This window comes from Rhopilema esculentum, chromosome 12 (genome assembly GCF_057945365.1).
Source record: "Rhopilema esculentum isolate cy_ngs chromosome 12, ASM5794536v1, whole genome shotgun sequence".
NCBI classification, from domain to species: Eukaryota; Metazoa; Cnidaria; class Scyphozoa; order Rhizostomeae; family Rhizostomatidae; genus Rhopilema; species Rhopilema esculentum.
The window spans coordinates 6,920,366-6,944,344 of NC_142826.1; the positions used below are offsets into that span (position 1 = coordinate 6,920,366).

The window sequence follows — 23,979 nt, forward strand, 5'->3', positions numbered from 1 at the left end:
AGAAGGAAGGGGTGAGAGAGTGGCAGAATTCACCCTTGTCAAATGACGTTAGGATACCGTGATTTTTATGCAGTTTTTACTCTAATATCCCAATCTCTTTGGCATATATTTAATAGAAACGTTTTCTGTTATACCAGGCAAAAGAGTGAACTTTTTGTAGAAAAAGGATTACCAAACGTGGTGAAGCCAAATGATGTGATTTCAACTTTAACTTATAGTTTTTTGGTATAGTTTTAATAAGGTTTTTTGAAACTTCTCAATTTTGAAAATTTTGAGATTAAACAAAAATAAACATCATAATCATCATTATCAACGCAACTGTGAAGGTCAAGACTTGAGACAAAAAGAACAGTTTGGAATCTACAAGAAGTATCAGTTTAAAGCTAAGATACGATCGTACAATCCAAAACCTTAAGAACGGCTAAATTTTTGACAACAAATATTGATATTTACAAATTTCATTTTGAAAGAGTTATTTGTTTCTGCATGTCAACATTTTTAAGGTACAGATATCTATAAATGTTTATAAAGAGGCGGTTAATGAGTGTTGCTGTGTTGGGAAACGCAAAAGATTACAAAGAAACGAATACTGTTTTATATGTAGTCATAGTGGTATTCCTGCATGCTTCCCCTAGCCTATGCCCTCGGTATCGTATAACAACAATCGTTTGAAAGACAATTACATTGGCCAATTTGAAGAATTCAGGGTACCTTGTTTAAAAAGTCATCAGTATTTAAGGCCCATAAAAACTATTGTTAAAATTGAAAAGCTGACTCAACACTGCGAGAAAGAGAAGATTGATTGTACAATCAACCCCTGGATGTTTCATGCAGCCATTTTTGGAAAGGAATGCTCCTTTCAAACCCCTTGAGGGACAAGACGTGGGTTTTTCAACACTCTTTTGCAAGGATCTAAATATTTCTATATTGTAAATTTGAATATGAAAATGCATTCCTATTCAAACCAGACACCAATGAATTCCTATTCTTTACCTGATCTGGTTTAGGGCTGTTTGCGCGTGTATATTTGAGAATATCTTAGTCCATGCCACCACAGGCCACAACAAGATTCAATAAATTGTGCCTTCGGAACCAAGCCAAATCAGGACCTATATACATCGAATGCGATGCACATTTGGAAGTCGTTCAGCGAAGTACCATAATCTCGATAAAGGGCAAGTAGTGTTTAATATTACCTTAACAAAGCATCCGGGTCATCTACATGTAAAATTAGTGAGTCTATTTACTTTCCTTAAGTGCGAGTATTCCATTTACCTGTTAGCAAAAGTACTGCACCTTGAAAATTTGCCTAACTTTTTCATTATTAAAAACAATAATAACAGACATCACTAGAAATTTAAAAAAAGAATCTGAGACGACTCCACTAATTAACCAATGCGACATAAGATCGTTCCATAAATATTTACTATACAAGAAACTCGACAAATATAACAGGCAAGATCCAGAAAACAAATCTAGTCTACAAGGCAACTAAAACCCTATCACTGGCTATCCAGTACCTGAAAACACAGCGCCGTCCTTCGAATTCGTCAAAGCCTTCCCCCACCCCTCCTAGCCTAAGATCATCTAAAGCTAAAAAATTCTACCATAAGCTCAGCCAACGACAAGATATCGTTTTCACATTCTATTTATAGAGGGCTTCTCTGCTTCACTACGAAGAAAGAAATGAAATAATAATATTTTCCAATTAAAATTCAAAATTAAAGCAAAATTATTCCGTGCTACATATAGGCGGGAGGTCCTGCGTGATACCAGCCAAGATTCTGCGTGTATGCGTCATGTGGCAATCCTTGTCGAGATACTGCTGCCGAGAACGATGTTTCTACATTATCATATGTTTCTCGTGAACCAGAATATGGGACACCGGAATATGATCCTGGTTCAACAGGAATTGCGCCATAAATTGGTGCAAACTGTCGCACTTGATCGTCACTATCAACAGGACTTGCGAATTCGGTATTTCTCGACATGCCACTAGGAACAGGTTGGTAAGGAGACGTGCTTGGTGACTTCGAGTTTGAGCCTTCGATTACTGAACTGGAAGCGGCCTTGGACGCTGTGGCTTCTCGGGGCGAGAAACCCTCCGATCCCTGTGTTTCTTTTCCATCCTGGTCTTCTTTTACTGCTGTAGCAGTCCCATTAGCCAAATCGTACTTTAATGCTGCAAAGATGAATAAGACAATCTTATAATTTGAAGGACTGGTAAAAATTTGAGAAATATCATCTCTTTAAAAACGTTCCTAAAACTTCTGTTCCTATGGCCAGTAAGTTGCCACGAGGAAATACAGTTGTCATCCACTTTCTGAAAAATGGCTTTATGTTTAGGGAAAATCTCTCAACAATCAACCAACAGAAATTCACTACGGCATCGTTGTCAAGGCTTCTCAAGTAATATTATTTGTCTATTAATAGGCAGTCTCGTAGAAAACGTAGAAAATAATAATAGGACCGATCATGAAGTTAATTAGAATGCACCGTTTATACACTTGAGCTGTATGGTGCTTAGTTCATTTGACAGGGAATATTTAAACCGAGTTTTGCACATGTAATGACTGCAGGTGCATCCTAACCAAGCCATGTGACTCGTTAAAACAACCGTTCTTCGAAGAAATTCGATATCTCGGCAGCTGCAAGTGAAGTCACGAGATTCAACCAAAATTATAAAGATGTGATTTTCCAGTTGAAGAAGAATATGCTTTCCATACGAGGACCATAAAGTTGAAAACTTGCTAGATTTAGCTAGGAAGTTTCTCGAGAGACAAAAGGTGATTGTAAATACCTTTAGGACTTCTTGAACTGACATCAGATAAGTTTGGGGATCCAGCTTTTCTTTGAATAGGCAAATCTAGTGTGCTTTCTTCATACTGGTCATCTCCATCTTGGGTAACACTCTGTCTTTTTCGGTAGTTATCTCTACAGGGATACAAGTTGCTAAATTCAATGCATACTCTTTAATATTTGGGATGCGTCGTTAGCATCTGCTTAGAAAAGACTTTCAAAGTCATAAGGATTTTTGGTTTACAAATAGCTTAGAACTTCAAGTTGTTCAAAGTCAGGTTACCAGTTCGTTTGGTGCATGCCGTAACCTTATGTATCAAAACGTTCACTGACAAGCAAATAGCTTCAAAATAATCATCAAAAAATAACGTACCTTCTTCCAGCACCATTTTCCCTGAATCCTTTTGCAAATGGGTTATTGTCAATCTTCAGTTGAGTGACCTGATAAGAGAAGGGGCTTCATTAACAAAACTGCAAATGTCTTCCTCAGGTAAAGAGGAGAAGATAAAACAAATGACTGCCTCGTATGTAATGAGTCCTGAGACAAAGAAACTGCGAGCAAATTATGTTGCCTACCTTTTCGTTTTGATACGCAGTAACAGCAATAAACTTTGTTTCTGGGAAATTGAAAGTAAAGAAGGGTTGGTAACGCAGGGTGTAGATGTCGCTTGCTTTGACGAAGTGGATCCTTGGTTGATATCTATGCATCGAGTTGAGTATGATCTACAAAAAAAACAATTAACAAATTAGCTACTTTAATATTATAATCGTAATGATTTTACACTGCAAGCCATAAATCTCAGTGACAACTATGTCATTGCTTTTATTATGTCTTCTTAATTAGCCATCAACATTAACAATCAAAAGAAATTCCAAAAACTCTGAAATGTATGAAAAAACAATAAAAAGATCGTCAAATAAACAAAAACATCATTGTCATCAATAATCACAATCAGAAAAATCATCATAATCATAATCATCATCTTTACTAAGATCATCATAAGTCCTAATCGAATGATGTGAGTCGGAAAGGGTAGGGGCAAAGGACAATTGAAATATGTGTAGCAAAATATCTTGCTTTTGTTGAAAACCATTGGGGTGCTATGACCCCGCCCCACCACACACCGCCCCCTGTCTTTGGTGGCTTAGTAATCTAATATTTGTCTCGTTAAAAAGCAAGTCCTTCTACTCACGTGTCCCTGACTATCCATGGTGCTATTTGTAAGCTTAACTTTGTGAAAGGCAATCACTTGCTTCATCCACTGTGCTCCTGTGCTTGGCGAATCTGGATGGATGTACAGCCTACTTGGCAAGCCTGGCTCTGCCTTGCCTGCTACGACCCATTCACTGTTATGGTACTTGTAACGATTGTCATCAAGAGGAATAACATCAAAGAGAACAAAGTACTTGGTCTGTGGTTCAAGACCTTGTACACACAGCCTCATTGGGGGAAACATGCGCCTGAAAAAATAATTGGAATTTGATAAAGAAAATGGAATGTGAAGAAAAACAGCCACTGGAATTTAAGGAAAAAGCAGTCACTAGAGTTTGAGGAAAACCTACGGAACTTGAGAAAAACCTACGGAACTTGAGGAAAACCTACGGAATTTGAGAAAAAATTCCCATTTACAATTATCAAAAATTGTAAGTTTACGGGATCTGAGAGGGTTTCGGAAACCTTAATTCACAAGTCATTGATACGTACATGTATGCGAGAGGATGAGTTCCTTAATTTTCTTATTTAAGAGATTCAAAATTAAAACCGATGCCGCAGAAAACCATCTTTCTACACCTTGTTGACCTCGTTTCTATTAATGCTATGCAAATGTCTTAAATCTCGTTGATCTCCTTTCTATTTCTACTAGGCAAATTCATTCATTTTTTTTCTATTTTTAATCTTGGCAACTTCCTTCTGAGAATCAGGTTTTAAATAACCTCTTCCTGTTAATAATCTCTGACGGGGTAAGAAATTATTATTGGCAATCCCGCTCAGAATGTTTCAATTTCAACGTATTTATGCAAGCAAGAAAACAAAATTTGCCATGGTATGATGGAGGCACTGGTCTGATCAAATGGAGACACTGTTCTGATCAAATCTCTACCATAAAGATGATAAAATTAAGATTGGAAAGAAATTTTGGAAAGAAATGATAAAGACAAATCCTATAATAGACCCTATAGGATCAAATAGGGGCAAAGTGATTGCTGAGTTTAGAAGTGGGACTATGCCACGTCAGTGTAAATTCTTTACTAGGTAATGTAAATCCATAGCCACAACAACTGATCTTCAGAACTTTTTTATTTTTATGTTATCTGTCCTCTGGCATTATTATATAAGACAATTCTGCAGGCAGATGCATCCTTAAAGAGACTGAACACATGTTCGGTTTCCGAGCAAAAATTGCTTTGAGAAACACAATTTATCATTAGGCTACATACAAGGCAGTGTTTCTATTGAATCTGTCCAGTATGATTTCCTTCAGTCACATTAATGAATCATTAAGATTAAAGCCGAAAGCGAGAAAAATTGGGCATGGTCACACTTAGGCCGGGAGAAAAGTGTGCATCAACACGCCCAAGGTGTCACCAAAACTCCATGGCTATTGCAATGCTGTTTTCAACTGATTTTAAAATTCAAAACATGTCACATGTTTTCCTCAATAGCAACATACGTTTCTTTGAAGCGAAGCATATATGGTAACCGGGAAAAGGTGTGAAATCTATGAATTATGTAACTCCTTGCCTCGCCGCTGAACGGGGGGTAATAGAAAGGTCTAGTCACTTCAAGAGTAACGTGAAATCCTTAAATTACGAGCATATTTATTTCAAATTTTCTGAAAATTTATCGAAAAAACTCATCTTTTCAAATGATGAAAATTTATTTTTTACAGGTTGGAGATTTTATTAAATTAGTTCCACACTTTGTTCTCAATATACACCTATCAATCTTTAGTATGCGCATTCTCCGATTTTAAAACATAAAGTGGGTGTCATAAAAGCCTTCCAAAGTTATTTTCTCAAAAAGCCAGTTTTGATCGGCTTAGAGTTTTGGTTTCCAGAAATTTGGAAAGGTTTATTGGTACTTTGGGATTATCTTGTTTTATCTAAATTTGACGTATCATCCTACTAATTCATTCAACGCCGCTAAGCTGGGTTGATTTCATCATTTCATGAAGCTCCGAAGGAGCATGAAAAGGTCGAAGGTCGTAACCCCCGCGCTAGGCCGGCTTATTGATTCATAAAAGGTCAATTCTTCTATTCTCAAGTGGCAACAGTTTCTGAACACGGCAGAAGGTGCGGCTTGTTTACGTAGAAGCGAGCAGCATGTTTTTGCATTGTGGCTTTTGTAATGCAGATGAGTTCACGGCTTTTTTGAAAAAACCTGGTCATTTTCACAAGTTGGTCACTAGGGAAAATTCACTTTGAGGACAAAGGACAAACAATCTATGCAGGTTAAACTAGATCAAAGGCTATCAATTAGCAACAGCGGATACAGATGCCTTCTGGGATTGTTTAAAAGTCCCCTGCCTTTGATGTTCTAAGACCAAAATTTTTTATTAAGAAAATTTATCTTAAACAATATGCTAATCAAAGCATTTTCTTAGAATGAAGCATGTTCCCTACTGACTTGCAGAATTCTTTTTTCAACAAGAAATGCTGCTTTAAGAAGCATAGTTTGCAAGAATATGATCCTGCTACATGCAATTTTGAAACTTAAATAAAGACAATAAAAAATAAGTCACTTAAATAAAGACACTTTTTATGAACAAAGATTTCCAAAAGAAGATTCTTCTGAGATGCAATCGATTTACGAAAGTGCTCAAAAAATTTCCCACTAACGAAGCATCAAAGTGTCTTTGTTTCAAAAAAAAGAGCGAAATTTCTCCCCTTTCTTATGACTAGCGTAATGTCTGCTGTCCTAACTTGCCAATACCTTTGAAATCAGGCGTTGAAACTCCCAGTTAGGTTTGATCCAACAGCCTAACGTTTTCGTACCTTAGTGAAAGTGGGCCTGACACATTAGGAACAAGGGATCATTTGCACAGGATAAAAGCCGTCTCGCATTTTGTTAAGTAACATGTCTAATCTACCTTGTTATGTGCAAAATTCTTTTACCTACACGAACCCTGAAGACTAGAGACTTCAAATTTAATGCTTAGCTCAAAAGCAATCATTAAGATACATCAAACACAAACGAGATGGCATCCTAAAGCAAGCAAATTGCGTTGATACAAATGCAAAGATCATATTGTATAGAAAAGTGAAAAACAAGAATCATTGAAGAAGAAAAAAGCAAATGTAATACCTTCCAGTTTTGGTGATAATCATTTCGGTACCTAGTGAATCAAACTTGGACCAAAGATCTTTGTTTTCAAGGTGGATACGTATGTTGTTATCTCTGCTTGGTGGCATTGACGGAAACCTGGGAGCAGGACATGTCGGAAATGGGAGTGCTTGAGGCAGTTGGTCTTCTGGTTTGTATTCATCGAAGCCTCTTGCTTGGCCCATATCGGTGTAGTCAGCTGAAAGGAAAAATACAAATAAATACCAAAGTAAACTTCTTGCAGACCATCTACCGAAATGCAACAATTTCCTTAAGCGCCGTCTTTGATAAAGTATTCTTCAAAAATTATAGATGGCTTAGTTAATTTGTTTTCATTCCTTCTTTCCTTAAAGAATTTCTTCAAGGACACAGGATAGCAGGAGCGAAATAGCGATTGAAAATCTATAAAAACGAAAAAGTTAGATGAAAAATCTGAAAAAAGAAACTTCAGGAAATATCAGCAATGTGCTCAAGAAGTATCGACAGAATATGAAGACAAGTTTCCTGCTATTCTTGTCATCTTGATCACAATTTTACAAATAGCCCGAGCAAGAAATGCAGAACGAGAGCGAAAAATTATGCCGAGAAGAAGCTACCAACAAAGAAGCTACATTCATTAGATACTTTCTAAAGTGTGTTTCTTGATATGTACCCTACTCGTATAGTCCTTTATACTGTTATACAGCAAGATCTTACCGTTTCCAAAGATTGATTCAGTATGGTTGGAGAAAGAGTTCTGAAAGCCCGGATATTGCCCAGTGAGTCTTTGCGAAACAAGAGAATTGATAGAAAATGCTCTTGATCTGGCGGAGAAGTAGTCTTCATTTTCGTAGAGGCCAAGAGTTGGACAAGAAGGCATAGGATACCTCGCAGCCGATATGGGATTCCAGTTAGTCTCCATCGATTACAGACTTGAATGTTTTCGACACTTTGAAACGAAGTTAGCAAAGCAAGGCGATCGTTCTCACAAATTTTTCACAGATTGTTTCGCCAAGACAAGATTCAACTGCTAAAGAAGTGTCGAGGCTCTTTATTTAGACACCAGCACCATTCAAATTTGCATTTCCCCAGAGTGCGCATTGTTTAGCGTTATACAGAACAATATATCAAGCATTGTTCAATGTGTCGAAATACAATAGGAGGCCAAGCAGGATGATGCCTTAGTCGATTTGTCAGTAGCCAAATAACAAAGAGAACCCGACAAAATTTCCTCCTCCATAGTGGACGTCAATAAAGTAAGGATGGCTGTTAAGCAGCTCCTACGTAGCAGCTATTTCTGAATAATCAATCCTGAATTCGACACATAAAACAAAGAAGTCCTAAGGCCCTCTATGTATCCATTCCGTCATCAAAAATGAAGTAGGGTCCAGTCCTATACGATATTATACTAACAGTATATATTTTGCTGAGCCAATAACTCGTGGTTGCATAAAATTTACGGCTCGGCTATTCAACCAACCTTAAATAAGATCCTAGGGTTATTCATATCGAGTTGATTGAACCAAAATACAAAAAGCGCCTTCTTTGAAGCCATTGGCTAAGTCAGTAAACCAACTTATACCATGATATAGCCTAGGGAAGCCAACATACTATTTTTCTTTACACTGCCTAATTCGAAGCGAAGGTTAACCATCGTTGATTTTCATTTGCCTCATCGGTGTTTGTGAGAGATATAATATAGCCAAAAAATCGCTAAATTTGAAAAGTTGAAGACTAAATTCGAACAAACATATAAAAAACGTAATTTTAAGGGGCGAGTGTCTAGATTTTTACTTGTTACCGATAGACTTTATCAATGAAAAAACCTTCTGACCTTCATTCTGTCAGCTTCTCTCTCCACCATTAACTGATAAACTAGAAATAGCTCTTGCTAGTACTGCCCGCAAACAATTAGTTCCTTGATAATGATTGTTTTGAAAATTTAGGTCAGGATATTCGAAGAAGACACCATCTTGGGTTTTCACAATTTTATAAAAACAGCTGCTCTAGTTGATGCTAAACTATTCTTTTTATCAAGAATTTTTGGCGTTCAGTTTGCGTTTGATTTAAGTCCAACGCCCTTTTGAAAATCATGAAAGTTTTTCAGGGGTTTGACATTTATTTTTCGATAGTCACGCCAATCATAACTTTTGATCGTATGGTCTCGAGTTTTCGGGAGAAAGGTGTGGCATTCGACTGGTTTTGATTCCCAAAACTTCGAATCAAAACTTCCATCCATTGCAGAGAACCGAGCTGTGATGCAGCACCGTTTTCGTGCCAAAAAAACCGAAGGCCTTTAACAGAGTCTTGGCAGAGCAACGCTCCGAAGATAATTCCCCTCCGCACAAAGAGGTGGCGGTTAACGACCTCCTCGACAAAGCCGATTGATTGACAATGAAATTGATTGACAGTTGTCATGGCAGCAGAAAAGTGACAAAATCTGCTGACAAAGTGCTGACAACATGAACTGAAGCTTCCATATGCTACTTATACGCGGGGCAGACTATAAGCCCTTCACTCGCGCGCTATCGCGCGCGAGTTGCGGGCAATAAACACTAAATCTGGTAGATGATTGATATTTTAAACACTTCTGAGATCATCTACGTTATGGATTTTACTTAGATCATGTTTGGCTAATCTCACCTAATGGATTACACATGGCAAAATAAAAAGGTCCAGATAGGAACCTTGTGTTGATGCCACAAAACTTCCAAGCCAATGTACATAATGAAATTTAGTTGAGATTTCGCTCTAGAGTGATTTTGGGTTAAAATGACCCTTTGATATTGGTTATCAAGAATGACTATCAAGCGTGAACTTAAAGAAAGGAAAAAGCAGCAAGTAGTGCAGAAATACGGCTGCTAAGAAAAACACTGCGAATACCGAGGACACTTTCACTACAAACGAAAAGGTGGCACGCAAAAAGGCAGATCCAGCAGTGTTAGCAGATCATACAGAGGCCACTTTCATACAGAGGCCACTGAGGTCATTGCATGAGGAAGGGCGGTGTCGCTTTCTGGTCATTGCACGACGAAAGGCGATTAGTACGAGGGAAGAGTGTAAGAGAAGACAAAGTCAAACTTTTATCGCCTGCTACTGAAGACTGATAGCGTACCGTGGTAGCCTACATCGCATTATATATCACTTAGGCTCTGACAATGCAAACTTTACATACTTTGGCAGGCTGAAAGTGTGTAAAATATTTTTTGGTTCTCTAGGCGGAGTTCTCGACAAAATTCTAGCTAATTGTGGGTAGTTAAACAACGAACATAATTAAACATACGCAGCCATTCAAACATTAACGACACTTTTGCATCTAGCTCTGAATTTTGTTGGTTGAACAACTTTAGAGGTTTTTCAAATCAGAAAAAAATATACAGAGGCTGTTAGTAAGAGCCCTGCAAAAAATTCCAAAGCCAAAGGACAGCTTGTGAAGAAGTTATGAAAGACACTTCGAATAACTTGCTTCTGTTCTCCTTTTTGTTTGAGACAAAGACACGTTTTCAAACTGGTTAGGTTCACTGTGGTGTGACCAGATAGACGGAGGATGAAGATGATCCCAAGATTTTAGAAAGATAGAGCGTGAAAGAATCAATCATTTAATTGCTGCGCAGAGAAGAAGAATCTTATTTATTGGCAAATTCATTTCAAGCCTGCCTGCCTGACTGTTAACTGTTTTGAAGGTTTGAAGAGATTTGAAGGTAAATTTTCGGTACAGTCCTTTAGAACCAAATATTGATTGTGTCTGCCTAATTACAAAACGTTGTTGCATTTATAAAGAACCACCGTGACTTCTTATTATAAATAACTTCTTTTTTACTGTTAGAAATTTAAATTATCAATCGTCCATCGTTTTATTATTGCATTTTATCAAAATCCAAACTAACAAAACTGTAAAGCTAACAAAAAGACCAAGAACTTTATTAAACCACATCTACAAACCGCCATAACTTAGCTTGGTCGATTTTCTACGGTCCCTGATACCATGTGGTCATATTCAGATCAAAGTGTGCGTCGCTCTAACTTTTCTTTCAACGTGTCTTCTGCATAATACTTCATTTCGAGATCGACAAAAAGTTGAATCTTGCCATTCCGAGGCTAATGGGCCTCCAAATTATCATAGCATGAACTCATGCTTGTCCTTAGAAAGGACTGGTTTGGCATCACCTCAGTTTTCACAGAAACTGACACCCAATCACTCAATGATCCTTCTGAGTTCTGCACAGAGTAGTTCTCAGAAAAAGCATTCAGCCTTTATACAAGAAAGTCAATCGAAATATTTGCGGTTTAGGAAATATGACAAGATTTGCATGGCTAAATTAATGGCCAAAAACGTCAATTAGAAGTCATCATTTATGCTACTTATTCTTTAAATAGTTTCATTGTCTCAGGACCTTCTACAGTTTTCTTGATATTACATCCATCCCCGTGATCGCCTCTTTGAATCAAGTTCACTTGGTTCGACGTAGAATTGAATAAAGACCAGCAGTAAGATCCTTCGAAACCTGGTAAAGCATCCGACAAAAACAAAAAACAAACTCAACCGCAACGACAACAATAACAAGACCTACAACAACAGCAACAGTTAATTCAACCCCTTGTAACTAAGAACATGACGACATAGCTCAAAAGAACAGCTCACAGGGCGTGGTGTCGTTGCTAAACGACTGAGGAAGACAAAAACTAATATGGAATCACTAGCAAGAGAGTAGGAGCCCCAAAGCAGTTTTTGATTAAAAATTGTCTACACTCTTTGAGCAGTGAAGAAGTGTTGCAGTGAAAGGAAAGTTCTTTGAAGGAAAAGGATTCAAAATATTCTTCAATGAAGGATTTTTTTGGATGGTTGTGTGACTAAGAGACAAGGGGCACAACTAAAAGACCATACGCTCAAATCAATCTTCTTAAAGGTCCTGCCGCCTGACTTTACTAGCAGCTAGTCGACTTTGCTCTAATAAATTAGAGTAATCTTCAGCTAACTTAATTCAAATAGGCAGTTACGTCTTTGCAGTTTTCAGATGCTAGTGATATGTAATACGTTCCAAAACATGCACATTTAAAACTATTTTTAAGCTATAAAGTACCATCATACCTTTTTGAAGCTTATTTGATGTCACAGAATATATATTAAATTTGGACAGTGCCTAAAAATATCAGCGGAGACCCGAATGAAGGATTTTTTTCTTGCTTAAAGATAGACGAGGGAGAAGCCCTTTTTGTACCTGTTCATGATTAAGAAGGAATCTATTAGACTTTTCACTGAATTTTTTGTAAGGATTTTTCGTAAACCAGGAAAAAGCCCTTCTTGAAAAACCAACACGAAATATTGTAGGTTTTTATTACGAGCAAACATTACCCTTGATTGTAACATCAGAGAACGAAACTAACTGACAAACCTTTAGTCGAGTCAGGTGATCCCATACTATCTTCTGGAACATTTGCCTCGATTTCATCAATTGGTGACGGTGTCCTTGGTTCAACTTTTATGATTACCGAATTTGGGGAATGGATATCCTGCTCATTCCACAACATCGATTTATCAGGGTTACTGTGTGGAGAGTGTATAGGTGGTGGGGTTTTTGGATCAACTTTGAGAATTTCCTGTTCCCCGTTGCAAAGTTCATCTTCAGAATGACCCTCTGTCCGTTGTGGTGATCTGTACGCATCCATACAAGGACTGCTAGAGTAATGCTCATCCATTGATGTATCCGATAAATATGGTTCTGTTTTGAATATAGTAACAGGCGGAGGAGACATTTCTATTTGATGATCAGGTTTTCTGTAGATGTCTTTGTCGACGATGGGCGGTCGTCTTTGAATGTCAATGGATGTACTATCGAGATCAATCATAGTTTGTTTTGCAAGAGGCCTTTGGCTAAAGCAATGGCCTATCCGTATTTGGGGAGTCCGTTCCTTTCTCTTGCTTTTCCAAACCTCTCTTCGCCCACTTGGTTTCCAAACAGTGCCATCCGAGTGGTATCTGTCACATCCATGCGATCTCCCCGTTGGCAGTATGTCCCGCATTGACTTACTGCCATTGTCAATCCTATCGGTATCAGCTTGATGGCATTGTTCGCAACCATGATCGCTGCATTCGGATCTTGACTCAGAATAAGTCTGTGCAGTATAGGGAATGGGTCGGTCCTTGTCATACTGAGGAGGCCTACAAACAGGATGAGAAACTTTAAAACATTAGAATCCAAAAGTAATAACGTCATTAAAACTTAATTTATAATTTTTTCAATTTTGACCACATAAGCAAAAAGAACAAGGTGAAATACTTTTAAATTTGCAAAATCAGTAACTTACGTTATATAAGATTTCATTATTTTTAAGTAGCCTGTACTAAAGTAACCCGATCTCAGGCAATTGAGAGGTAAAATTAGTATAAGAAAAGTACGACGAAGATAAGACTTTGTACACGAACAAAAGAGAAGTACGACGTTGCGAACATAACTCTTCATCATAACTCTTCTTCCTGATGAAGAGATATGCTTGAAACGTCGTGCTTACCTTTCAATCGTGTACAAAGTCGCTATTCAATTTTATTAATTTTTGCTCATTACTTTTGCTCATTACTCAATGTACAAGACGTTGAACTATATTGAGTATCAATCCGGCTTAATGCTAAAAATCCAAAATTTCTAAAACCAGACTTTTGTCACGTTATCACTTTTCCACTCTTTATTCTTGCAGAGAGTGACATGAAGAAGAGGTGCAACCCTAATATACACTTCTTCCTTGAAGTTACATTAATCAATTCCCATTTCAGTGTTTCTGATCAAAGTTGTAAACAATTGAAAATGTATATTCGGTAGTGTGAAATATTGATATATTTTGAATACTATGAGTCAAGATGCATTGGAAATTCAAAATATGAGATATATTGTACCTCGTTTTATGAGCAATCTACTCGGAGCCAACACACTTTATTCAACCATTAAGACATAGTAACAAAACACTATGCACGAGGATATCAAGTATTAACCTCTTTTCGTAGATTGAAGGAAAGTCATCCTCGTTTTATTGTTGTTCGTGCGTGTTACTTGTAATTTTGATCTCCCTGCAACTTATATCTACCATCAAAAATTCACAAGCAATGCAATTTCAACAGTTTAACTAAACAGACACTCAGGGGATTAATAGGAAGAAAGGAGCACAATTTGAGGGTTGTGGGATTTTGAGAATCCTCGGAGGTTTTTATGTTTTGGATGCTCAAAGTTAAAAACCCGGAGAGTTTTTAGCTTTAAATTACCTGTAAAAAATTACAAACATGTACGTAAGACGATAAATGTAAGTAAACTGTACCAGGAAAAAATTTTTTTAAAATAAATAACATGTTATTTTTTTTAAAAAAAGTTTTTCCTGGTACAATTTACTTACATTGATCGTTATTATAGCATCATATTGTACCGCACGCAATCTAGTATATGTACGTAAGACATCATCAAACATTGTTTAAAAAACATGTTTTATTCGTTTGGCCAATATGTTTTAGTGTTCTTGTGATGTTTTGAGACAATTTAAGGAATTAAAATTTACAAAAAATTTCATAAACACTTCCTTATCGTTTAATAATTCAGTTTACCACGAATGGGAACAGTTTTTCTAAAAATTTTGTTCACGAAAGCGTTTTAACTCAACTTCCTATTAACAAATACACGTTTTGAAAATATTCTTGTAGAATCTCAAGAAATGAAAAGCAAAAACGAAAAACTAGGTCAACAAAGGCAAGAAAAAGGCAGAGAAAAGAAAACAAAATTAACTGGGCCACCTTTAGCTTGAGTTTGATGTGTAAACTCCCTACCTCGCTTTACCAGACTCCCTACCGCGCTGTACCAGACTCCCTACCGCGCATGGATGCTACATTTGCTTGAATTTTTTTGGTTTAGGTCACAAAACATCTTTCTATAAACTATAATCAAGCATTTTATGATAAACCGTGTTCAATCAGTCATTGATAAAACATCAATTAACAACATCTGATAAAATGTTGGATTACCGTGTTCTATGCAATTTCAATTCGTTTTTCATTTTGGAGAATTCCAACTTGGAAAACCAATGCATTTTTAGCCAATTCTCGATCCATTTACAGTTCTCCCTTAAAGAAATAGCTACGAAAAGTATTTTAAGTAGAATTACTGCAAATGTGTTGAAACTAAAATTTGATTCTAAATTTCTAAAAGAAAGTTCTTGAAATTAGTCAGCAATAGGAAATTTATGCGTGTGAAATATTCGATTTATCAAGGAAAGGCAGAGTTGTGAAAACGCCTCAACCCCCTTCCGGATGAAGCTTACCCATATTTGCCTTCCCAAAAATGTTCTTGTATCGGTTGAAAACGTTTAACAGAAATGGAAATTAAGTTAAATTAATATAGTTTGGTAAATGAACATTAAAATAACAAGAAATGAATATTTGGTACGACGTTTCAAGCATAACTCTTCATCAGGTAAAAAGGGTAAAAGGAGAAGGGTTAAGAAGAGAATAGAACAGTAGAATCGAAAGATAAACTATATGGAATGTAGTAGGAATACGATGTAGAACGTAAGACAAGATGGAAATAGGTGTGGGGGTGGAAAGTGTATATACAACGTACGTAGAAATACACCTTCAAGAATCAAGAAGAGAGGACGCCAGATGCCACAGTCTCAATTCATCTCAACAATGATGGCCATACACCAGCCAACATGAAAATCACTGGACTTTGCTACGCACCTCATAACAACACTAAACGCAAAACCCTCGAAAAACATATTATTTTTAATCTTGGTACTCTTATTCCTAATGGTCTTAATAAGCAATTTTCCTTTCTTTCCTAATCCAGCTATTATTAATTTCACTTTATCTTATCTGTACGCTTTCCACCCTCACATAATTTCATCTCGTCTTACGTTCTACATCGTATTCCTACTACGTTCCATCTAGTTAATCTTTCGATTCTACTGTTCTATTTTCTTCTTAACCGTCTCTCCTTTTATTCTTTATTTACCTGATGAAGAGTTAAACTCGAAACGTTGTACCAAATATTCATTTCTTGTACAAAGTCGTTATTTTATTGCATCAAATTTTGTATATCTTACAGCGAGAAAAACAAAGGGCGAAACAAAAAAAGCCAATAATAGATACTGCAACATTGCTTGCATTTGTTGGGAAGGGAAGACAGCTTTCGAGTGACTTCTAACTTCTTTTGGCTAGGTGGTAGTATGCAAACTGCTTTGGTACAATAGAATTAAGACTAACGTTTGCAATGAGCTTGAAACAGTACACATAAATCTGATCAGATTGTGCACAAAAGCACCAATTTCTAACAGCTTTGAACGACATCTTGCTCTTGCAGTTGTGCACAGCACAACACAACGACTTAAACAAGTAGCATCCATCAACTAGCACTTTTTCAGTTCCAACACTTCGTGTATGTATAAACTGGTAGAAGGAACGATATTTTAAAAGCTAAGTTGATCTATAACACATTTCAATGGATCGATACTGATGGCAGTATGATGAAAATTGGGCCTTGATAAGTGAAGCAAACGAGTACTCGAGAGTATGTGTTAATGAAATAAGATCTATGCCTTGTCTTTACTTAGTATTTATCTGGTGTATGCTTAGTTTCTCCTGGTTTATATCTAGGTATTTATCATGTATTTATTTGATCTATTTTATGTATTCATTTTACCTTTTATATGTATTTTTAACTTTTTTAACTTTAACTTTTATGTAATTAATGCATTTTTAACTTTAAATTTTGTGGAAATAAGGCAAGTTATTGGCAGCCTACTGTAAATATAAATCTACTGTAAATAAATTGATAATAATAATTATATCTTTCTGATCAACTCCAGGACTATTCCTTGTCATACTCACAACTGATATACTGATATACTCACAACTGGGTATATATATTTCCTAGCGTAGAGTTTTCGATCTATGTTCTGACGTTTCAAACTCTGAAGAGTGTCAGACGAAATACTTTAGTTTACTAAATGTTTGCTTTTTTCAAAGCCAATTACTATTCCTTGTCTATGCCTGATCTTAACATGGCTCATTTCCTGTTTAAACCTGGTCTATTCATGATCAATGCTTGGTCTTTTCCTGGCATAATCTACAGATCATGTATGTTAGCTCTATCCCTGGGCTATTATTTGTCTCTATAACTGGTCTTCAGGTGGTTCGGGGACAATTCCCGTAACCTTTATTTGATATATCTAAATAGAGGTTTGATTGAATTGGCATGTTGTATGAGCAAGTAAATAATTTCATGATAAAGCATTTGTTTCATACTATTTTAATTCATACCAAAATATAATAATAACACACAAATAAAAGTTACGTTGAGTCTGGAAAAAAGCAAAATGTTTGATTAAAGCAAATTTTGTAAACGAAAAAAAAATATAGGGAAAAAATCTTCTATACTAAACCCTCTATATACTATACGCTTAAACACTCACACTCTATATACAATACGTATAAACAAAATATAAAATACACTTAAAATTCATTTGCGCTGCGTTGCTACACCATTTATGATTTTAAAATTCGAATTATATATTCCGTATCAAATAGGTAATATATGGACCCTTTCCAGTTTTGGGGGATAATTTTGTTGTGAAATGTGAAAACCACAAAAAATCATTATATTTAATTGCAATGAATGCTGATCCCTAACGACTAGATCTCTCGACTTTTCACTGAACAATAATCTAATGAAAAGTCTAGTAGTTTGGCCACCTTACAAACGACCAGGAAACTCCCATCAAAACCATGGAAAACTTGTTTAAAATCGAAGATAAAAACTTAAACTATCATAATGAGAATGGAGAAGATGAAGCAATGAATGGATTGCTTTAACAAACAATTACGAAAATAAAAGCACCGAAAGGATGAGAGCTTGCGTCTGGCTCCAAGCCTTCTAATCCTCAGGAAAGAAGCTTTGACCAAAAAAGTTCAGTTAAGAAGAAATCTTTCTGCAGAAGAGAAAACTTTGTAAAAGCGAGGTTCAAAGCTCTGTATAAAGAAAAGTCTAGCCGTTTGGCCGCAACACGAAACATCAAGAGATTTTTAGAGTGCAAATATATAGCAAAATGTCGAATGAGAAATCTAGGCGTTTGACCAATCCTTTAACTATCAGGAAGCAGCTACTTAGGTTTCTTATAAGCGGTTTCTCACTTAATGAGTGTAAACAAGAGACAAAGCGAAAACCAAGGAAGACATAAACTCCTGATATTCAGCAGATGAATACATTGACAGTGCTAAAGGGGGCTTCAGTCCCCCTTAATCTTTTGCAAAAAACGTTTTTAAGAAAAACAGAAAAGAATAGAAAAGAAAAAGAAAAAAAGAATAGAGCAATAAATCCTTCTATTGCTTGATTTCTAAAATATGAGCCGAGGTCTAGGGAGCCTTATCATAAAACAATGAATTCTATTTAAAGACTAGAATTAAAAAAAGGTAACAAATTCATGCCTAAAAACTAGTAAAACGTTTTAAACAATTGCGAGGAAATGAATGCAAGAAATATTCTGGAATGTATTTTAGGCTAAACAAAAGGGCATGGTTTTGGACCAATTTTTTGCTTGCTTCGCTCGCAGGGAAGCCTTTTCTTTCAAGTATACCTAGGGCCTCCGATGACCTCTTGGCTGCCCCTTCCAATGTAAACGAGTGCCCACAAAATCATAGGCATCAAATATAGTGACGCAAAGTTGGTCTTTTAGTTAAATAATGCTATCAACTCGAGCCCCATGGCCCTGAATTTCTTGGCACCGCCCTAAGAATACAGTAGATTGATTATCGTATAAAAATAGAACATAGTCGACACACCACTTCACAAAAAATCCTAAAGAAGAAAGAAAATGCATGACTGAAAAAGTTAAAGATTCAAATGGTTTATTACCAACCGAAAATTGACTTATTCTATTGTGCATTATATTTGACCAACCCCAGGAGGGGAGTTACTTGGAGAAGGCGGGGACTACAGCAAATTCGGATGATTCGGAAATTTAACTTTCTTGGAATGCAGAATTTTGAAAACTCAGTATGTAGAGAAACACTTTCTAGGGATTCATCCACACCTATGACCAATACCCCCACCCCATTTCGCGACCGAACTATAGTCCTTTCTGTCTGTTTTCTGTCAAAAGGCAAAAAACTGGTTAATTTCAATAGACTCCAAACCTCAAACCCCTGAGGCAACATGCCTTCTGGCTTCCTCCTCGGTGTCACTGACAGTGATCTGACCAATTGATAACCATTACAATTTCGTGATCAACTTTTCGGGCTGTAACATTACCCTCAGCTCTATTAGCTTGAGCTGCATTTTACTAGGATGTGGAAACTGGTATATGAATTGTCCATATTTGTCACAAAAAACATCAATTAGGAGAAGGATTAGATTTTCTTTATGCAAATTTTCAAGGGATGATAAGCCAAGCTGAAACAGACATCGTGAACCTAGCTGAAAACCGGCTGAAACTTGAGTAAATCTCAAGGGGCGGATATATATCCAATAGGAACGTAGAATATACCATTCCAGAAAACATGTGCCATAAATTTGAACGATCCCTTTACTTCCAAGATCTTGCATGCACACACCAGAAAACCTGGCTTGAGAACGACGAAAGCTCGTCGATCATACAAAACATGAGAATATATGCTTTACATAAAAGACCATGCCAAAGCTGAAAAATTATTCAAATCTCCCACCCTTGAAAACCTGGCTTGAGAACGACGAAATTAAAAGCTCGTCGATCATACAAAACCTGAGAATATATGCTTTACATAAATTACATAAAAGACCATGCCAAAGCTAAAAAATTATTCAAATCTCCCTCCCTTGAAATCCATAAGTTCAATGTTTGACAGATAAAAGAGATGGTGCGATACACTAAATTTATTGGGACATAAACACAACTTAAAGGCATTTGACATGCATCAGTACAGCGAATCAAAAAATAACTTAGGCCAAATTGATCAGAGCACGCGCACAACAATGGAATTGGAAACTGCTCACGTGAAACCACTGCGCGCTGCTTTAGGATTTCACCGATTTGCAGAAAGACGGGAACTGTTTATGTGTTTTTTCTCTATGCGAAATGTGATTGGTCAACCGCTCGTGGTCGAGTGGCTGTAAGCCATTTTTACCTGGTCAAATGCCTTTTATGTCTATTCCCTGTCTTTATGATGAAAAACCTCATTATAGCAAAAAAGCAAAAACTCATATAAAATTAAATTTCTAAACTTATTTTTTCATTGTTTATCTATTCATAGGGACAGTGGTCCGTCAGTCGCACACTTTAATAAGACAGATACTGATGATAAACATTTTTACGTTTCTTTATTTTACGCATAATATAGCTTGTATTTTTTATCACAAGGACAATTTTTCAATGTTGTTATTTCGATAATATCTAAATTCCAGAACTAAACAAATTTCGGCAACTCTTGTATTCCAAAATATCTCACCCGTAAAATAAAAGATCTTAAGCGATGACGTCACAAATACCTCTTTTTCGAATTGGATAGTAAAATTTTAAATAGCATTATGAAAGATATCTAAATATTAGTTAAATATGATACAAATTGGCCGAGAAATGGCAAAATGAGCTTAATATGCTCTTTTCTTGTCAAATCACTAGAGATTGGCCATGGCTTTCGAAATTATTTCCCAGTACAGGCAAAAGCAACAGAATATAAACAATTTATATCCTTCGCTTACTATTCCCAGTCAATTTGCAAACGATTGGTACATTTTCATTTTGTTCTTCCAGTTAATGTGGCAAAAGTGAAAAGTTTAAGATAAAGTTTTCATCACGCCCCTTTGACACACAGATACTTTAAATAACATTCGTCTTAGAAAGCCCCTTTCAAATATTGATATGTTTTCATTTTTTTAAATTTTTGTCGGGCTCTTCCTCATTTTTGTGGGTTTTGAAAATGTTTGAGGCAAGTGACATCCGTGTTATAAATAGGAAAACCAATGATTCGCAAGTGTGACGTCACAAAGTGCTTTGAAAAGTAGAAATGTCAGTAAACAGTTTGGTTTTCTTATCTGAGCGTATGTTGCAGTTGTTATATATCGACAGTCCAGCGTGGAGTGTACACGGGTGAGAATTGCAAGTGACTGCTCATAAAACACGAAAGATCGCCAGAACATTTCGAATGCAATGAAATTAGGGAAAATATTGAACGGGCTTTGATCGAATTTCTCAGATCTTTGGATGGCCATGCTGTGAATTTTGCGGCGGAGTTCATCAATTTGATTTAGCTAATTATCTCCGCATTCATGCAAAACATTGATAGCCTTGGAAATTCTATGAGATCCCAATTTACGACTGACTTTGTAAACAACAATTTCCTTGAACCTTACTGCCTTTACACACCTATAATTAACGTTAGACTTGATCACACCTTTTTTAATAGTCCTCTAGTAATAGTCAAATTTTTGCACCTTGCCTCCCAAGGGAGCAATAAATCAACAAAGAACGATGACTTGACTACAAACATTTATAACACTCTGTCCGCTACTAGTATACTTACGGTGTTTTAGCGTGGCAAGAGCGGCAAAATAAGGCGTGAACTTCGAGCAAGTGCAGAGCAAAGTCTCCGTTTCGTGAGTTAGAGTACTTCCACGCTTTCTGTATTTGCCAGTCTAAGAAGGCGCGAGCAAGGTACACCTTTGTTTCGTCTCGCCTCCTGTATGACTTATAACGACTTTCTTTAGCATTTTCACCGTACAACAGCGGTCGGCCCCGCCGTGAAATCGGTTTGTGCAAGTCGTCATCTTCGAGCGCCATATTTACCTGTCGAATAGTGGTTTTGTGAGACTCACTGGATCTAAGAAAGATTAATCTAGTTCGTGAAGCATCTAACAGGTTCTAGACATCTGTCCGGTCCTTTGTTTTATGAGACCCACAAAACTTTTGAATAAGAAAACCATCATAGAGGCCGCGATGGCTTTAGGACAAAAGGAGAACAAAAGAGGTGCGGAGAATGACGCCATATGTTCGACCGCATAGTGAAGAAACAATGTGAATTTTCGCGCCCTGTTGAGCAAATGAGAAGTTGTGAAAAGCTGAATAGAAAACAGACAGTTGAGCAATAAAACTGTACAAAAGGTACGAAAACATCTAAGCGATGGAAAGAAACCGAAATAAACGTTCACTTGCTTTGGAATTATGCGTGGCAACAATGGAATAAAGAGGTGATCTAACACGCGCATTCCTATCGCCATTGTGAGCCGCAACAGAACATCGTAAACAAAATGAGCTTGTTATGTGTTCAGGAAGCTCTAGGTGCTGTGAAATTGAATGGTTATCTGAGCAACGCTTTATTTTGCAAAGCATCCAATTGATTATGCAGCAGATACAAAAGTCAATTCGATGAGATTCCTCCTTTGATCAAATATTTCAGAAGTAGCAGGCGTGAAATGTTTTCTCCTCCGCAATAGCCCTCCATGTTACTTTTCACGCAGTCCCTCGTAGTGTACATAAACATAATATAATTTTCAATCATTATAAAGTACGAATACCAAATTTGATCTTTTAACCGGGCGTTTATTAAATTTATGGCTTCTCGGGGGGGGTTAATATTTGAGAGGGGCGTTTATTTGTCGAAAAACCCTTTGCAAAGATAAGTCTTTTCCAAATCAATCAATGCAAAATCTGAAAAGTTAAACATTTAATCAATTGTTAGAAAAATCATCTTCCTCTTTATCTGAACCAATCTCTTCAGTTGGTAGATTCTCTTCCACGGAAGAACCCGCTATTTAAAATGGGCTCTCTCGTTTTTATCACAAGATGTGACGGTTTTCAACATTAAGATATTTTAAAGGAACACGGAAAAAATTCATATTTTTAACGGGGTCAAGATAACATTGTCGCAAGATCTTGAGAGATTTTTAGGAAACACGCAAGAGACATGATTGAGGATGAGGAGATTTTTTGAGAATTTAAGAGAAAATAGGAACACGGGCCTACGTGAAGCCACATTTTTCAAGTTACCTTCCTCCACTCTTTAAAACCGGTTGCCTAAACCCTTAAAGTAAATATCGTGCCAATTGTCGTAGGTTCTTAGCGTGTTTCCCATTCCAGACAAACAGCCAAAGATAGATTACTTTCGCAAGATAAAATAAACACGCAACTTGACTCGGACTACCAAATTATCTCGAAATCGTTCAGAAGTAAAAAATAACCACTATTTAACTGGCTTTACACCAGTGTATAGTGTCTTTCAAAGACCGAGGTACAGATTTTTGTTTGGGGGGGGGGGGGGGGGGGGTGGCAGCCCTGATAAATAAGTGCAACGACAGCCATTTTTCACAAAATAAAAGTATTACTATCAGTAAAGGCTTTACTGATTTACGTGTTTTTATTGTTGTTTATTCTCGGCGTACTGTGGTGTTTCATATTTGCTACAGTTTTATCGACTTTTCGCCCCAAGAACTCCTTGGAGCCCGTCGAGCAGCCTGCTACAGTGGCCTTTTCTTCATTCACATATTTTACTTATGCCACTCAGTTCAAGTTTTTGGGGACCAAGGCCCCCCGGTATATCGGTCCATGGTGCGTTTAGCTGTTTTTCGAATGCATTTCCACATAATATTCTGTGGTACTGCACCTATTTACAGCCTCGTTTTGATAGAAACTCAACAAATTTAGGGCTTGCCTTAGCATTTAAGTTGAGCTTTCTTATTTTTCCTGGTACAGAAATTAAAAATAGGTTTGAAAAAAGCAAGCATTTAAAAAGAAACTGGATTTTTGCATCTGACACACTTCATAGAATATCTTAGAGAAATCAAGAATGCAAAAAAGATATCCACTCATTTTTGCAAACAATATTTGCACTCATTGGTTAGAAGGCCTAAATGTAGTTACTTAACTTAGGTTATTAT

At 36.7% G+C, this 23,979-nt stretch overlaps 1 protein-coding gene across 1 annotated transcript; it reads right to left on the bottom strand.

Annotated features, from left to right (window-relative positions):
- Window positions 1-359: 359 nt before the first annotated feature.
- On the bottom strand, window positions 360-22,560 carry LOC135681206 (uncharacterized). The gene is made up of 8 exons (XM_065195538.2): window positions 21,630-22,560; window positions 12,496-13,262; window positions 7,106-7,322; window positions 3,993-4,260; window positions 3,376-3,522; window positions 3,173-3,240; window positions 2,801-2,934; window positions 360-2,182 (listed from the first exon to the last, which is right to left on the bottom strand). Exons 1-8 carry the CDS (start codon window positions 21,884-21,886, stop codon window positions 1,743-1,745), a joined length of 2,298 nt encoding a protein of 765 aa, XP_065051610.2. The 5' UTR covers window positions 21,887-22,560; the 3' UTR covers window positions 360-1,742.
- Window positions 22,561-23,979: the final 1,419 nt, after the last annotated feature.